Below are 18,073 nucleotides of genomic sequence, written 5' to 3' on the forward strand. Positions count from 1 at the left end.
AAGAGATGATGTCCCACATAATCCTGTCTTGTTATAGATTATTCCTTTGCTGTAGCGCTCCGTGAAGTCAATAAGACAATTAGTGGATTTGGCGCTACATAAATATTTTTATTATACAAATATTTTTATTACTTATTGTAGCGTGGATTGAAGCGCATTACATACAAGACTACTGGGTGTGCGTGTCAACTTGTTTATTGCGTATTTACACTATTGGAAATTGAGATCATTCAAAACCTTTGACATTAAGGATATTTTGTTATCACGAATATGTGAAAAACACAGTTATAAAATAGTTGATTTGCACGGTGATGCTCTTATACCAGAGCTTTTTAAGTTAACCGTCTTAATTATATTATATTTTTGTTCTTAACCGCAATTTTTTTGGATACTTATATATTAAACCGTACAACTTGATATGAATCACTAATCATGGTAGACTTCCATATTATTTTTCTCTTTCGCTCGAAGCCGACGAAGATCTCGAGTCGCGTCTTTCTCTTATAAATATGTTCTTGTATTACTATAAGTCGACCATTTTAAAAAGTGATATCAATTTTCAATCTTGATAACTATATACACCTGACGATAACAAAGCATTATAAAATTAATGTAAACATGGTAGAACTTTTTAAGAACCGTCAATAAATACGTAATAAAGTAAAGTTTTCGTACTGTACATGAACTTAAAGTATATCTGCATCAACGTCTAGTACTACCTTAAAAATATATACTGTATATTAATAACGTGCTCTAAAAAATAAGTATGAGCTAGAATAAATAAATGGCAAGTAAAATTGAATATAAAATTTCAGGCTTATTACTCCACATTATCTAACAATCCATCCGAGTCATTGTCAAAAACGCGGTTCTGCTGTAAAAGATCTAGACTAAAATAACCCATTGTAAACTAAAACACTCAACTGCATTACGTCGTTGCTCTAAAATGCTGGAGTTAATTGTTGAGAGTGAAAATTAAACATTTTGTGCGACTATCTTCTATGACTAATGTTACGGTGGGAACACTTAAGACCGATTTAGGTATCGTGTTAGATGGTTTCATGGTCAGATCGATCGTTTCAAGTCAGATCGTTCCTCGAACCGGGACCTGGAAAAGTAAGTTTGAACACAGTCAAGGAAGATGGAAATTTGTATAAACTCGGTCCGTGAAACGATATAAACATTGAGTGCGTCGTTTATCTTTCAGGAAGAAAGTTCTCTTGTCATTTTGTGAGCGAAATGATCTTTTGTGGAACGATCTGACTTGAAACGATCTGACCATGTAGTGATCTAACCGGAAATTCCCCCTTTAAGACACAGCGTAAGAAAAAGTCCACTCTCCAATCCAGAATCACAGTTATTTAAACTTAGCCAATAGCCTCATTCGGCTTGATAGTGAGGCCTCGAGACAAGAACAAGAGAAATGAATAAACATAGTCATTCAATTTCCTAAGCTCTCTGCCAGGCTGAATTATAATTTATCGAAAACAGCTTATCTCTTCAGTCTCCAAATACGATGCCAAGGAAGACGGCTACCACTATCAAAACCGCTGTCCAGTCTTGTCCAAGTACAGCTGAAACACTTTTTAACCCACGAATACTTTCGGTTGTTGGTGTTTCAGGATGCCAAGAAGGAGAGGTACTGGAACTTTTAGTTTCCGTTGGTGTTGCTGTTGCTGTTACGGCCAGTGTTGCTGTTGGTGTTGTTGTTAGAATTGCTGTTGGTGTTGCTGTTGCTGTTGCAAGTGATGCTATCTCGGTTTCTGGAATCATACAAAGGTAGGTCAGCTCAAACTCAGCTCAAGCAGACTGAGTTTACACATGAGCAAGTAAAGGTATCGAGTTAGAGTGGTACTTTAGTGACTTGTAATCCTTCCGATGCTTTTAACCTAAGGTACTCAGCTACAGTAGTTCAATAAAACTTGAGAGCAGCCACAGAATGCAGGGCCACCTTTGACGCAGTAGTACGTCTGGCCAGTTGCAGTGAGAACCGGATTAAAGAACAAGGTTGGTATACAGAAATTGACTAGAAAATTTACCTCGTATATTCTTTAGAAAAAGCTCATAAAGCATATTTTAATCAATTAAAAAGCAAACAACATTTATTGTAGGCATCATTTTTTTCTCAAAACATCGCTCTAACATTTTGATGACAACGAAGTCAGTGAAACCTGACACAGCATTCAGCGAATTTAAAAAAGTTGCTCTCTCTTTTATTAAACTCTAATTTTTCTGGCCAATTCATACGTTTTCTCCCCCTTTCGCACCGGGAAATAGTACCGCAATTGGGAATTGGACAATGTTCAACATCATGGTAGCCAAGTTCCTATAGCGGGTGTGGAAGAATTACTAGAAGTATAATGTTCCTTTTTTTGTCCTAATATGCATACGAAATTTGTCAGTGCAATTCTAGGTCAAAATTAACCATGGAAATTACAGAGGCCTGTTTGAATGAGAAAGACAGAGAAGAGAGCAAATTACCTTGAGAACCGTTCACCACAAGGATCTCGAAGGTGTAAACACGTGCTGAATCATCATTCAAGTGCACTTTGACTCTAATCTCGAGCTCGTCGTCACTCTCGTTAATTCTGGTCAGCAGTAACGAGCCGTGTTTGACCCGTAATCTGTTCCAGAAAACTGGAACTGCATCGCTGCTTCCGATTGATTCCTTTATGCAGTTACTTGTGTGACAGTACGCAAGCTTGCTTTTGTTGGTGTCGTAAAATTCGATATCTACGACTCGTTGCCATGGTAATATGTTCCTCAAGACCTTGGTGAAGTTTACGTCCGAAGCTTTCTGAGCCCTGATACCTGAAAGAATTAGAAATGCAGTGTTCAGCAGGTCAGAGGTAATTTATTTTTACAAATGCAAGTAACGTGTGAACCGCATCTACGCAGGATTTGTACATATCTGTCTGTATTTTTGTCAGTCTGTGATTACTGAAGCTCGAAGATAAATAAAGTCATGAAAAGGTCTGAGTACATAATGAACAAATCGAACTCATTTGTCCATGGTCAACACTTTTTCCTAGCTGTAATTGTTTTGGCTATTTTATGTTTGCAATTACGTTTTTACCTATAAAGGCTGATCATTGCCATAGAAATGGTGTCATAAAATATTCAAAAAACTCAAGTAGAACCACTTGGCTGCAGATGGTGATTTCAGTGCAAAGTTCGGAATTTTATGTCATCATTTCTACGGCTTTAAAATAAGGAATGTTTTTTTCAATTACACCAAAATTCACTAACGGATTAGCCAGAAAATCGCTGCGAAATTTCGCGCACAACTGACCACATCTAAGATCACTTTCTGTCTACTTTGTCGGAGATTTTGCCGGAATGGCATCAGACCTATCGATTAACAGGCAGGACATCTGAACTTACAGACGGTAAAGTTGCTGTAGTGGATCTTGACAACACGAGGAGTATTTATGGTAGAGTCCGTGTAATGAACCAGACATTTTAACTCAATGATGTCATCAGTCACGGTCTTCGCTGAGGGTTGTAACGTCAGGGTACCGTTGGAAATGTTCGTCACTTTGACTCCGTTTGGTAACATTGGTTGCTCGACTATACAGGTCATAAACCCATTGCAGTAAGTGGTCCGAATCCATTGGTTGCTTTTAGAATTTTTAGCTCTCCATTCAACATCCTTGATGGACTTATCCACTCTATTTAGACCCTCGCAGCGATAGTTTAGACGTTCATCGAAGCAAGTGCCTCCTGGTTTAGTACATACAGAAAGAGAAAATAAACTTTGACCTTCTGCAATGAAACTCCAGAAGAACACACGATTAAATTCCTTTGCTTATTTCATGGCTTCAATTTTCCATAACGTGAAAAGAACCTTACCAGTTTCAATATTCGATTTTTGCATGATCGCGTGATCGCGTGACGACGTGAAAATTGTCGAACGTGACAATTTTCATCCATTACCGCGGTTTCCATATTTGACATATAGGTAAAAATCCTTTTTGAAGTACTTTTGAGACGTCACGTCCTTGTGGTTGGGAAACAAAAGTCCCAATTCGAAATAATTTGTTGCCAAATTTGCGTCTCAGAAGGGAGCAAAGAATATTCAATGTAAGCTTTTACAAATTCTTACGTGCAGTAGTTGATTATGTTTATGTCGTGCAGGCAACTTTTCTTTCATTGTAAGCAAAGGACTTCATTAAAATGCTTGTTTGAATGAATCAAAAAATATGTTTACAATGAGGCGGGAGTTTTCCCTGGAACAAAAGGTAGTTTTCCCGCTTGCAGTGTTGCGATCGATAGTAGGCATTCTCTAAGCATGCTAAGGTTTTTGTTATCTGATTTGTTGTTTTCTGTTTTAAATTTTCGGTTCCTTCTGTCCACCTTCATCAGAGTTGCAATCTTAAAATAAATTAAGTCAACATCCTTACCTTCAGTGGGTATGTAGGCTAAACTGAGCCCTGTTTGGAGAAAAATAAATCATTAAATGCATACTCGGTAAATATTTTAGGTATCACATAACAGGACAAATCATACCACTCTAGTTCATGTTTGTATTAATATAGTTACGTCCTGTATAGTCGAATAAATTACAGACACAAACGAGAGCGACAAAATCAGGTTAAACAAATAGATTGGGAAAGATCTCAGGCTGGAACGCTAGTCGGCTTTACCATCTTTCAAAGGGTCAGTCGACGTGCCCGATTAAAAGCAAAATAAATCACTAACTGACTTCTGTTGGTTTCATACGTTCACGTGGTTGTTTTCTTACTTACACACGATAAAAGTCGCCACGTATGTCCACACAGTCGAGTAACGTGAATAGGCAAACCCTTGCATGATATTCCAAGCAATATCTCTGAAAAACCTTTCTGTCCTTTCTTAAAGTATACCATCAAAACGATTTTACTCGATGTAATCCAAGAATCGAAAGTGATAGAATAAAATTCCCCTTACTCGACACTCGATGACATACGACAACAATTTTCGGCACCAGTGACGTCCGCGTAATCGGGCTTCCGTAACCTGGCGTGATCTGTCATGGGAAATCTATTACAAATATTGTAGTTTATTATTGTAGCTATTATCGATTGCTATCGGACAATCGATAACCAACCGATAAACGACCAGCTTGGGTCCTCTAATTTCTATCAGAGGAACATTTATCACACTTTCACTTATGGCCCTTGCTCAAGTTAGCACAGCAATGTGGCTTGCGTTCACCGCCTACCCTCGGCATGGCCGCGTTACGCGAGATAAGTGAAAGTGTGACAAGTATTTCATTGTTATTGTTATGCTAGCTCAGCAGATTTTAGCATGCTTCCGGAAAATCGTCGTAAAACAATTACGTGTTTCATGAATTCATGGTGTACAAAAACAAATAGCATGGCGATTCGAGACCTCTAATCGGTTTCACATATAAAATGAAGAATGTAAAAGCAGAAACCAAGACAACGTAGGATGATTTTTTCTAAGGTGTACTATATTTCGGCTGGCCAAACCAGCCTTTTTCAGGCACAACGAGAATACCAGAAATACGTAAAAATAATTGACAGTGAAAATTAAAGATAAGCATATGGTATTAAAAATAGAATAACGAAATAACATAATAAAAGGAAACAATTAATATGTTTCATCGTGGATGTTCAGACCATCGGGATCAATTGTTCTGCCTTTTTGAATTAAAAAGTTTTCCTGGCCTTACGGATGGAGTCTCGGTTGGAAAAGATTTTTTCGATGGGGATTAATGGTATGTCGTTAGTAGTGTGGTTAGGAGAGGACAGGAAATGCTCTGCGACTGTAGTACGTTTAGATTTGGTATTAGGGTTATCTGCGGTGCGGCGGTGTTCATTAAATCGGTCTTTTCAACGTCGTTTCGTCTCTCCTATGTATTGTAAATTACAGCGGTTACATTGAATCACAGTATTATTGGCTAAACGTAACCGTGATCGCAAAACCAGAGAGATCAGTTGTGCGCGCAAACGAAAGCTGCGTCGAGTTTGAGAAAAACTCGCTTCTATGTCCGCTCAGTATATCAAAATTTAATTTTAAAGTTAGGGGAGAGAACTTAGCCTTTTCTGTAATTCTCGTAGTAATGAACAGGGCCATAAGTTAATCAGTAACTTTAGTCACTGTCAAGTGTTACCGTCTATTAATTAATTAATTAATTAAGTTTCTACATTACATAACAGAATGTGCCTTATCATTTATTTGCTTTCTGATGTAATAATGTAACAATTCTTTAATACGTAGACTAGGTGTATATCGCTCGATTGGCGTCTTGTTGACCTACTCTCATAACGGGCCCTATATGTTTCAACGGATAATGTCATTGGACTTTTTAACAGAAAAACTGTAATACACCTAGCTTTTGTTGCGTTTATAAATTAAATGAATCGCTTTAAGATATTTTTTTCCTTGTAAATTAGCCTTGTGCCTTCACAACTTGGAATAAATATATAAGAATGTAAATAAAACGAGGTAAGTATTCGTACACTATATGCAATGTGGAAGCCACGTTCACACAAACTGTTCGATCCCGAGTTAGTACTTTACATCGTAGAGCCGTCGTTTGTACAGATCAAAGCTCTCGTCATAGAACATAGGTCACTTCCTTAACTTATATTTGGACTAAAAAATTGTCATTTTGATTATTCTTACGGTCGAAGAAATATTAAAGTAATAGTTTCGCTAATGTTGTCTTCACAAATGTTGTGAAACTAATTTCCGTTGCAATTCACAATGTCTGCGACAACAGTGGAAAGTCAGTGCCAGGCTGATAACGACCCCGTGTGATGCTAGTTTTATTAGCTACGTTAACGGAGTGTTTGCGACCACTCGTTAACGGAGAGTTTGCGACTACTCATTCCTCACCGCCAGGTAATAAATATCGACACAGACCCACAAGCACAATGTCTTCTTTGAAAGACAAAGAGGCCAATGGGCTACTGGTATCGACCATTTGGTTTCTTCCTCTCAAGTCAGGAGATACGTTTTTATCATCTCAGATAGATGCAAAGAAGGCTAGTTGCCGCTATCAAAACCATTGTCCAAAGTTGTCCAATTGTAGCGGAGGCATCGCTCCTTGTCAGAGATCTAGAATCCAAACTGGTAGCAGAAGGCGGAGTAACAGAAACATTGCCTGGATTTGATGGTCTAGATGAAGGGAGACTGGATCTAGTTGTTCCTAAGTCAGCTTGTGACGTAACTCTTGAAGTGGACTCCACTAAAGCAGTTGTAACAGAACTTGTCGCTGAAATTACACAGTGGTAAAAACAATCAGAACAGGATTACGGATTGAAATAAGAGAACAAAGAAAAGTCGCTTTAAATAGCACTGAAAAGTCCTCGGGACAATCAATAAAATGGCACCCAGGGACAAATTCCTTTAGGTTCAGAAGTCATCATTTAATTTTTGAAATACTACCCCCTTCCCGAAACAATGTTGAAATAGTGTCACACGATTGATGGATAAAACTTGACATTGCATTAGGCTTGTGGGTATGGGAAACGGGGGATGGGGGATAAAGATAACCATTTTTAAGAAACGTTGATGACCATTGCAGCTGGTAAACTATTTCTTCAAATGCTGCAAACTAAAAATCGACATAATTAGTTACCTGTAGTGCCAAGGCTTGTGTGGACAAAAATCTGTATCGTATGCGTACTTGGCGTTTCCATGTTATTTGGAGGTGTTTTCGAATGTATCTTGATTATTATCTTGCTCTTGTTATCGCTATCCTGAATTGTTGTCAGCATTAATGAGCCTCTTATAATCTGTACTCTGCTCCAGAAAATCGCTACTGGATGATTACCTCCAGTGTTGTTTGTTTTTGTACATCTCTGACACGAATTGCAGTAGGCAAATCTGTTTCCATTGCCATCGTACCACTCTATATCCACCACATATGCACATTGTATCTCGTTCATTAGCAGGATCTTTGTTAAGTTAAGATTGTGCCCCTGTTCAGTCCACACACCTACACGTGAAAGAGAGGAAATATCAGTTAAGTCTGCAGTTCAAACAATAAATTTGTTTCCATTAAGACATATATTGCAACTAGCACTATAGAACTGAATCTTGCCTGATAATATGCTTGAATTGTCCTCCAATTTCCCAGTCCATACAAATACAAAATCCTTACGATATTGAAGAGTCTCTTACACTCATAGGAGTGGGTAACATACCCTACCCCTACGAGTCCTCCTTTAGGTTCCTCATCACTCGCACAAGTCCTTTTTCTTAATTGTGTTCCACACCACCACAATTCTTCTTCCTTTACTCGGAGTCTCTATTGTTACGCCGATTACCCTTTCTTACATCAGGGACCCCACTCCTTCGATTCCTCTATCTTACTTACATAATGCCACCCCCCCCCCCCCCAGCCCGCCTTCCCAAGCCCCGCTATTTCTATGTCTTAAAATATGGTACCAGGCACCCATCCTATTCCTCCGTCTTACGTTAGAGTCTCTTCCCCCACGGTCATTCTGTCGTTCATCAAGAGCCTCTATTCCTCTTTCTTTAATTAGTGTCACAATAAGATTTCTCTCTCATACTAGCACGTCAATGTGATCGATGACAAGTAAGCCGACAAGCTGACTAAACTTACACCGTGTGGTAAAGCTGACATTGTAGAGATGATTAGATACTTTAGAGTGGTCGGAGAGGCTGTGAACTTGACACAATATCCAGGCGTGGTCATACGCGGCATTCCTTTCTGAGCGCACTAAGGTCGCGTTGCCGTCGGGATTGCTCAGTGCTTTGAACCCTAGTGGTAACGTTGACTTCCGTACACCACAGCGCACGTCGGACTTGTGCCTACAGTAAAAGAACTTCTTCCATCCAGTGCCAGGAAACTGTATTTTCCACTCAACTTCATGATTCGTATCCGTGTTTTTAACAGCCTTGCAACTTAACGTTAACACTCCATTAATACATGCTTGTATTGTTGTGTCTGTCGATGTTGTTTTTGTAATCTCTGAAAAAGAGTTATAAATCAGTATTTTCTTTCATAAGGAGTACTACCTCAATGCTAATGATGACCTTTTTTGCGGTAAAATGAAAAGGGCAAAAAAGAAAAGAGAGTCAATGCTGATTTTTGAAGGAGAGAGCAAAACCGTTTAACCTGAGTTACAGGCTGGGAGCATCTACAACATGTACAAGATCATCCTCTCTTGGTTCACGCTATTATTATTTTTATCAACGGCATTTAATTTTTTTTTTGTCAGACTGGTTGGTCAAATATGTGTTAAGGATTTTAGTAAGTTTAGGAAGTTTTAACCGATTACATCACAATAAAAAGGTCTTGCGTTATCCAGAATCCAACATGACAGCCAAGGTCGCGTGACTTGTTTATCGCGTGACTTATCGATTAAGTTTCGTGCACGCTAATGGATTTTGCTAAAAACAATTAGATCAGCAGATATTTCAATCTGACCATACGATCATGTCAGTGTCTCAGGGTCAGTACATCTCAATATGACATGGGAGGAGGCAACAGAAAGACGAGAAGGCAGTTTGAAGGCTGAACAACAACAACATTTTAGACATCTTAGAGTAAGTTTTTTATCAGTGAAACTGATCAGTCAAATGCAAAGAGGATGGTTGATCACATCAGTTCTTTGTAAATAGTCTCTCCATTCTGATGCAGTTTTTAATTGCTGTCTTAAACTGACCTAAGATTCTTGTCGAATTTTGTTCCTCTGTATGTAACAGACCGAAACTAAAAACGGAAAGGGAAGTCATAACTTTCATACCGATATAGATAGTTCAGTTTTCTTTCTCTAACTCACAGCATGAAATCTAAACTTTGCCATATACGTAAAAACAGAAACAAACTATGCTCGCATTAATATGATCGACATAACGTTATTTTGTAAATCATTGGAAAGAGTTTAGAAAAATGCCTAGCTTTAAAAAACATTCAGTATGACTGCGGTCAGGCCTTAAGCGAATTGAACTTGTCACAAGATGTCTCGGTAACATGCAAATGGCGCAGAGATTTTGGGTCATTGTAAATAATTTATCATCTGGAACCAAAAGGTCAGTGACTGGAGATATTTAAGCTTATCATCCTGCATTTCTGGACGATCAATTCGTGTGTTCCTGCTACGCTTCGATACACTACTGAGTAACAATTATTAACTGTACTCAGTATATAAGTCAAAGCATGGATTCTTGACGATCGGGTGGTCACGTTTTATACAAAGTTCCCGTGAGAAGATACTGGAAGATGATAACGCGCGGACAAGAGAGGTACAACATGTGAGGGCAACTTGCTTGCTAAGGCGCATTGCACAAATTGACATTAACCTCCTACTCCAATCGCCACAACCGGTTAAAAGCGTTGTCGGAAGTCTTAGCCGTGCCAAGATAGATTCTATATACTACAACCACGCGAGCATATATTTTCTATCGATCGGTCGTAGTAGCCAGCAAATATCGTTAAATAATCATGTCCTGCTCAGAGACTTACCCATTAAAGCTGCCGTCAAAATCCACGCGATCCAGAAAACCGAAATCATCGTTTGAATGATCATTCGTTTCTCTATACCTTACGCAAAGCGGAGGTCGAGTTAACTGATATAATTCCCATATAATAGCCCTTCCGCTCATTGTATCAATTTCTGCTGAGCTGAAGCTTTTATTATTATCTGCCAATGACGTCTAACCGCTGACAATGAGATAATGAAAATATTTACGGGGAAACACAGGAACACATTGCACCCTATGCCCCACTGGGGGCGATGAGAAATAATGATGATTATGATGATTATGATGACAGGAACATTACGTCTTCCTTCCGGCGTTTATCGTGTATGTATATCCCTATCAACACACGCGTCTTTTTTTTTTTTTTATACACACTTGCGATATTTATGTTTGTGTCATAAAAGCCGGGTTTCGTTGGGAAAGGTCAGAAAAATATTTACTTTCATTTTCTAAACTTTCGTGTATTTTGATTCGCGTAGGTTTCTTTTAAGGAGTGTCATCACTTAAGGGGTCCTGTTTCTAATGGATGGATTCAGTACCTGTACGGGTAAAACTTGTAAGATTAGGAAGTTAGTAAAACTTTCAAGACAGCCGGAAGTTTGGCACAATAAGCTGAAGCAACCTCCTCGTTACCTATCAAGGACAATGCTCTCAAAAGCGGTCACCCGTAGAACAAAAATTGTCCAGTTTTTCACCGCTGACCACCATTTTCTCTGAATTTGTTTATCTTAACATCATTTTCACTTTGCGTTGTTTAGCCGACAAGTGACAGCTTGTCGTTCCGTAGGAACAGGGTGAGGCATTAGTAAGCTGTGAAACATATGCAGGGTCTCTAGAACTTCCTAAAAGAGAGAGAAAGGGGGAATGGAGAGGATATATGTGTTTTGAGCTGTTCAGATTAGTCTGGGACGTAGTTATCCATTTTGCCTTTTTCGTTTAAAGAAAAGGAAAATCCAAGTCATATAAAAAATATGCATTCTAAATAATTAGAAAAACAAAAACAAAAAAACAGTTATAACAGCTCAGAAACGTTAACATTACTTGTTTGCAATTCATTTAAAAGGATATAAAACAATTAGAAAGGGCATCTGAATTACAGTGCAAACTACTTGAACCAAGGCCATTGTTGGTGGCGTTGTTTCGAGTAGTCGCACTATAATGATGTTTTCATCACACAACAGCAAAATAAACATAAAATTGCGCAGTTTCAAGTTAACTTGAGTACAAGAAAGAGGAAAGAGAGTACAAGACAGAAAGAGAAGGGACCAAAACAGTCGTATGACTGATGACACCGCTTCAGAGGTATCTAAAGGAAGTCATATACAATTCGATCTGATCCTAATGTCGTAAGCACATGCTACCGAGAGGCGTGATAAGGATATGGATGTGCACGCCACATTCCTGTTCACACACGGGTGCCGTGACACAATTCAACGACGTGAGCGTATTAAACAGTAAGCACAAGATGAACAAAAAACTTCTTCTTCAGGTGTACTTGCGCAAACGTCGCCTTCGTTTATACGAAGCTTATGCTTGAGTTATTTCTTATGCTAGTGCCAAAGGCTTTCATGAACTGGGCTCCACACTTTCCCTAAAAAAATTGTTTGGTCTTGGGCGCAGTGTAGCCCAGCACAATGTACTACAAAACAGTGTGGTACAGAGCAGCGCGGTGCAGTGTGGAGCAGAGCAGTATACGTACAGTACTAGTGTGGCCAGTAAGCAAGCTCCCTTGGCAGCTCCTAGAGCAGGTGTAAGGGTGGAAGGAGCACAGCCTACTCTAAGAGCTGCCATCCAAGAGAGGTTGCCCTCAGACTAAGTGCACTGTGGCTATTCTATAGAGAAGTGCCTTGCATTGCAGCGCAGTGTATATATGGGTGCAGTGTAGCGCACGTAGGGCTACACATAGACTGGCTAACGCCCAGTTCAAACGTCGTGCTTTTGCCGTGCCAAACTAAATTCAGGAATTTAGTTCGACAAAAGCACGGCAGAAGCACGACGTCTGAATCAAACTTTTGAATTAAGTTCGGCAAGCAATTAAGTTCGACGAGCTCTGCCGTGCTACACGACTCTGGCACGGCAGCGATTCAAACGTCGTGCTTCTGCCGCGCTAAACAAAATTCATAAATTACATTAATGTATTTTGGCGAGATTGCGTTCCCACGGGGAGTTGGGAGGAGAATTGTTACGAGGCATCAGTATATCCTGAATTTGGTTTGAATCTGGCACGACGTCTGAATCAGAGTTGTTTTTCTGCCGTGCCATAGTCGAACCTAATTGCAATTTAGTTCGGCACGACAGAAGCACGACGCCTGAACTGGGCCTAAAAGTCCTTTTCAATACTTCTTCCTTACGTCGCTCACGCCCGCGACTAATTCGTCGCTCGAAGATTGCCCTCTCGCTTCGCTCGAGGAAAATGAATAAGCGAAATGTCGTCGTCTATGTTTCTGATTGGGTAATCCTCAAATCAAGTTTATTCAGAACAAAAGAAAGAAGTTGTAGAGCAAAAGAAAATCCAGATGTTTGAGAAATTGGGGCATTAGACTACATCGCCGAAGTCACATGGGAGCAGATGCGAGGAAACATGTGAGTAACGAGTGAGATTGGATGAAGTATATGAAATTGTGAAATGAGTTGAAGGAAGGAGACATAATCTGAGTCGATACAAAGTGTTGCTGTAAAGGGTACTCTTGGAGAAGCGATGGTCGAGGAACTAGCTAACAGAAAAACTTTTCGAATAAATGTAGTAAAGAAAAATTGCCGAGCTATAAACGATGGCCGTACTGTCCTGGTCAGTTTGATCAGAATCTAGTTGTGAAAACATGGTTCCGCTCTTCAAACAGTCTTTTTTGCCATGACTTGTTTTGTGGCCACCAATACCGTAAAAGATGGTGAACTCAGGAATTTAACATGGTTTCCACTGTCACTCTTCATTTTCCCTTCACTTTTTCCTCTCGTTTCCTTGATCAGTGCAAGTGAAGCTCACTCATGTAGTCAGTCGCCGTTAACGGTGAAGGAACAATATCCCTAAAATAACATACCAGAACGACTGTTCAATCAGCATATCCTGATTTAACTTTATAGCCTGCGGTCTCTCCTTTTCATCAAAGCACGTTTCGTTTGAGCTATATTTAGAACTGCGGTTGCGAAAGACGATCAGCCGGAAGTTCTATTAAATGTTGCCAGAGGTTTGTTGCTAGGAGAGGTGCTATTAGCCTTTAATCTTCAGAGACTCAGACTCAAAAATTTTCCAAATTCATTTATTAGTGCAATTAGTTGAAATTAGCGAAACCCAATAAATGTCTCCCCTGCAGGGAAATTTAGCTGTTAGGGATCAAATTGGCTGATTTGCAACGCTGGTTTGTCGATGTAAATCTAAAATTTGCTTAACCTTGCCCTTAACAATCCTATGCCAATGACAATATTTTTGCTCAATCAAACACTTCAAAGCAATTTCGCTATTTATTTGTTTCCCATCGATATTTAGGATATTGTTTAATTTGTTATTTGATAATCGATAATTGGCAATTCGGAGGTATCCTTAAAATGTTTTCCCACGCTTTGATTCGGTGGCGCCACATAAACTATGTGCGATATGATACAGAAAAAATATTCTACGATCATTTAATCATCAGAAAAGTAAGCAAAAGGGAGACTATCCTCTTGATGTGTGAATAGAATGTTTATAAGTTTGCGAAACGCAAATATGTGTCACGAAATATCTCCCCCGCAAATTTACACAACAAATCATACTCGAACCAATGAAAATGCCTTCTCTCCGACACGTGACGCAGTCGGTTACGTTCGTCTTTGCACTAAACAATACAATTCTGAAGCCTTTATCGCGGCGAGTTGAACGAAAGCCGCATGTGAGAACCATTTCTTTTGCTAATTGAAAGGTGAAAGACACAATAAGCTATTTATTATCTGCAAAGGGCCTTGTACATCTTCGATGGCGGAACATTTGGTGTGTTATGAGCAATTTATTGACATATCCGAAGGTGTGAACCAGTAGATGGGCAACTTCTTCTCGATACTTTCTCAGACGTGTTTTCGATTTTGTTGTTTTTTGGCCGTGGACGTTTATCGTGTGGGAAATCTTGTATGGCAGCAGCAGTGTGGCTTGAAACAGAGAACAGTCTTCCACAGATTGTGTAGGTGAATATGCGGTGGGCCAGAAGCGATAACAAATTTTTTGTACAAAGTGTTTTAATTGGAATTTCTTTAATACGACATGCAACCGTCTTATAATCCGTCGAAAGAGAATCCAGTTCGAACAGTTGAATTATACCGTCGACCTGGTGGATTTGGATTTACGCTTTCCAGCCAGGGACCATGTGTACTGAGCTGTATTATAGCGGGAAGCCCTGCTCATAGAGCAGGCTTGAAGCCAGGTGATCAGATAATTGAAGTAAATGGGGCTTCCGTGGAGAGAGCACCTCATGAACAAGTTGTCAAACTTATTGCGCGATCGCCGGACGGGATGGTTCAATTGGGAGTTCGAAAGCGCGCGGAATTTCAGAGACTACGGAATGACGAGGATAGAATGAACGTCGAGAATCAACAAGAAGAAGCGATTAACGAAACGATATTGAATCGAGTGGATAAAGTCGTTGAGGAATTAAAATCAGGACAATTATTCGGGGATTCGCCTTCACTGAGTAAATCTTTATCCAACGGAAAATTCATCTCTGAAGATGAGGTTGTCAGTGACGAAGAGCTCAAAGCCTCGTTCTGCGAGAGTATAAGATCAGAAAGCTCTGTTCCTGGTTCTTCGCCTGCTCAGAGTTATGCCAGTAGTAGGAGGTCTAGCGAGGGAGATGTTGGATCCAACAGTTCTTCCTCTCCAAAGTTATCTCGGCTTCTTTATCCGAAGATGACGCCGTTGAAAGGCTATGTGGAGGCAGATATCGACCTTGAGCCGGATTTACGATCAGTTGTCGGCTATTTAGGTTCAATTGAATTGCCGGCAGCGTCTAGTCTGCCGGCCGCGAGTTTGACCGCAATTCGAAATTGCGTTCGACGTCTACGGGCCCAGCAAAAAGTTCATGTGTTCTTCTTGATGGAAATCTCTTTGATTGGAATAAAACTTTTGGACAACGAGAAGAGAACCATTGTGATGTACCCTTTGAAGTCCCTGGCATTTACTGGCCTTTGCTCAGATGATAAAAGGGTGTTTGGTATTGTAACCAGGAAAACTAATGAGCCATCCTTAGAAAAGAAGAGCAGCTGGCCTGCTTCAAATAATCACAGAATCGACATCCAAAGCACTGTGAATTGTTCTTGTCATGTCTTCTCTGTGAATCCAGAACTGAAATCTCATCAAGCTCATCAGCGCATTGCTGAAAAGTACGGTATACTATGCACCCCCCAGGATGGGGATGATGGCTGTATGGAGTTCCCTGCATCCTCCAGCCCTATCCTGAGATGTATAACTGGCATGTTTAAGGAAAGAGCAGGTTCAGAATCTGGTGGAACAAGCAGTGATGGGGAAGTTCACACAAGTTTAAGAGGACGATCTTTGTCATTGTCATCGAGTCAATCAGAGTCGGATGCGGTCTTTAGACCACAGCACCATGACGATATTCCAACAAGTGAACCTCCAACTATTGATTTTGTTGTTAATCAGGTGGTAAATGGGTTGTCAGAAGATTTTGGTTCTTTTCAAGCACAAGAATCAATAACCCAAAATGATTCTAAACCTCTGAAACGAGGAGATCACCAAGAATCTCATGAAGCTGTTACTTCACTAAATGAACAGTTTCAAACTGCTGATAGAAATGATTCTGGTGTAGGCTCAGATTGCTACCATCAGAATGACGCGGAGGCTATGAATACTGTTGCAACTTCGCAGAGCAGTAGATCAGGTAGACCTACTCCTCCTGTAGTTAGTGTTTCATCATTTCATTCCCGGGAGAGTTCTGTAGATTCTCAGATGTCTCTAGGGTCACATCACAGTTCATTGGTTGGTACCTTAGTGGAATCAGGATTTGTGACAAAATCGCAGGACTGTGCAATGGTGGGACCAGTGGGGACAAAGGATCTACCACGAAGCAATTCTCAAGAGGTTGGTAGCAGTTGTCTGTTGTGTTTTTGAGTTAAAGATTTTTTTTAAGCCAGTTTGCTCTACTTGGGAAACACCATTAATATGATCACATTTTGGTCATAATTACATGGTGCTCATATTAATGGATAAGGTTCAAATTTAATTTGAAACTATTGCTAATTTCTCTGAGGTATACAATGTAATTAAATTTATACCCTGCAAGACAGCGATTCTCTCCTCTTTCTGCTTGGTGAGAGATAGGAGGGAACCTCTGCTCACAGGTGCTCCATTTCCTATTGTGCATGCATGAATTCTGTCACATACTATATCGCATGTGCCATACTTTGTCATGCAGAAAGTCTACTGCAATCAAACTTGTATTCTAACTTTTCCACTGTTTATTTGGTAAAAATACTACAGAAATTTTTTAAAGCACTGAAGTACTTCATGACAAAGAAACAGATGAATTAAACCAAAATTGCTTCATTCAAGACTACACTGCCCAGCATGTGCTTTGCAAACTACAGGCTAGTTGCAGATAAACAAATTGTTTTGAGTACAACCATGATTATTAATGTATTCATGCCTGGTTGTGGACAGTGGCTGATCAAAGGATCAAGTGGTTTTGAGCAGAGGTTCCCACTCGTCTCTCACTAAGCAGAAAGAGAAGCAATCTCTGTCTCAAAGGGTATTGGATTTGTTGTAACTGAATGTTATTTTAAGGGTATGTTCCTTTGGGATGATCCAGGTCAGGATCAGTGATCCAAGATCATTCAGATCATGGTGTATCAAAGGAACCGATGAATACTTGCCCACAATGGATTCATCGGTTCCTTTGATACACCATGATCTGAGTGATCTTAGATCACTGATCCTGATCCAGATCATCTGAAAGGAACCCACACAAAGTCAATATCTATTTTGCTTTTATTGTCTGGGAATTTGAAGGGTCATATGAGAAGTGTAAATGTATGAGGAAAATTACTCCCAAAGATTGTTGTTTTTTGCAATAAGCGTAAGAAACTTTACTAAGATTTTGTTAGAATCTTCCAAAATGCCCACAGTTTTATGAGGACATCAAATCAACAGGGTAATCAGTGTTTGTAGTGTAGATTCCACACATTTTTTAGACCACATATTTAATATAATCATAATCTGAAGCAAAGGAAAGTAAATCAAACAAAATGTTTTTTGCTTAGACTTGATCTTAAACCCTCCCCTAGTCTTTCTATAGGAAAAAATTCCATTATCAGGAAGTCATTGTATAAGTACTAATTGAAAGATCCTTATTGGCTCATCAAAACCAGTATGAACACTTCAATTGTGTTCATGCCAGCTTGCCAACATTGTGACTGAATAGATAACTTGCCTTCCTCAGTTGTGTTAATTAAGGAAATCACAGAGTAAATATTTTTTGAGTGACAGGGCAGTATCATAGTCAGCATGTTAAATATGATGGAAATGTGAATGTCGTCAGTAATAACATTTCTGAATTACATAAAACCTAGCTCAATTAAATTTTCGTAGTTTTGGTTAGTAGTGATTCAACCACCCATTTTTCATTCA

General features: G+C 39.5%; 3 protein-coding genes across 4 annotated transcripts in view; 1 reads left to right on the plus strand and 2 right to left on the minus strand.

The window, feature by feature from the left end:
- Window positions 1–87: 87 nt before the first annotated feature.
- Window positions 88–5,245, minus strand: LOC110050157 (uncharacterized). Its single transcript, XM_020756044.2, has 5 exons — window positions 4,749–5,245; window positions 4,404–4,433; window positions 3,385–3,723; window positions 2,482–2,811; window positions 88–1,763 (listed from the first exon to the last, which is right to left on the minus strand). Exons 1-5 carry the CDS (start codon window positions 4,810–4,812, stop codon window positions 1,501–1,503), a joined length of 1,026 nt encoding a protein of 341 aa, XP_020611703.2. The 5' UTR covers window positions 4,813–5,245; the 3' UTR covers window positions 88–1,500.
- Window positions 5,246–6,158: 913 nt separating this feature from the next.
- LOC110049137 (uncharacterized) lies at window positions 6,159–10,738 on the minus strand. Its single transcript, XM_020754917.2, has 4 exons — window positions 10,448–10,738; window positions 8,582–8,950; window positions 7,592–7,951; window positions 6,159–7,225 (listed from the first exon to the last, which is right to left on the minus strand). Exons 1-4 carry the CDS (start codon window positions 10,509–10,511, stop codon window positions 6,972–6,974), a joined length of 1,047 nt encoding a protein of 348 aa, XP_020610576.2. The 5' UTR covers window positions 10,512–10,738; the 3' UTR covers window positions 6,159–6,971.
- A 3,196-nt stretch (window positions 10,739–13,934) lies between these two features.
- Window positions 13,935–18,073, plus strand: part of LOC110049744 (regulator of G protein signaling 12-like) — a 29,580-nt gene continuing 25,441 nt past the window's right edge. Inside the window, exon 1 of one of the 2 annotated variants that reach the window (XM_089291922.1) lies at window positions 13,935–16,528. In XM_089291922.1, coding sequence (XP_089148048.1) covers window positions 14,696–16,528 — 1,833 coding nt within the window. In that variant the 5' untranslated portion in view covers window positions 13,935–14,695. The remainder of the gene's footprint in view (window positions 16,529–18,073) is intronic. The other variant, XM_089291924.1, reaches the window with a different exon arrangement.

Source organism: Orbicella faveolata, unplaced genomic scaffold (assembly GCF_042242905.1).
Source record: "Orbicella faveolata isolate gen_17 unplaced genomic scaffold, um_ofav_v1 contig_1, whole genome shotgun sequence".
NCBI classification, from domain to species: domain Eukaryota; kingdom Metazoa; phylum Cnidaria; class Anthozoa; order Scleractinia; family Merulinidae; genus Orbicella; species Orbicella faveolata.

What these genes read in the sequence shown, in the direction of transcription:
- LOC110049137 (XM_020754917.2), bottom strand. Translation starts at nt 10,511, where the DNA reads ATGATCATTCAAACGATGATTTCGGTTTTCTGGATCGCGTGGATTTTG. An exon ending in TTTGACGGCAGCTTTAATGG is followed by an intron (nt 8,951 to 10,447) that starts GTAAGTCTCTGA and finishes ACTCTTTTTCAG; the next exon opens with AGATTACAAAAACAACATCG. An exon ending in TGTCAGCTTTACCACACGGT is followed by an intron (nt 7,952 to 8,581) that starts GTAAGTTTAGTC and finishes TTTCACGTGTAG; the next exon opens with GTGTGTGGACTGAACAGGGG.
- LOC110050157 (XM_020756044.2), bottom strand. Translation starts at nt 4,812, where the DNA reads ATGCAAGGGTTTGCCTATTCACGTTACTCGACTGTGTGGACATACGTG. An exon ending in CGTGGCGACTTTTATCGTGT is followed by an intron (nt 4,434 to 4,748) that starts GTAAGTAAGAAA and finishes TTCTCCAAACAG; the next exon opens with GGCTCAGTTTAGCCTACATA. An exon ending in AGCCTACATACCCACTGAAG is followed by an intron (nt 3,724 to 4,403) that starts GTAAGGATGTTG and finishes GTACTAAACCAG; the next exon opens with GAGGCACTTGCTTCGATGAA.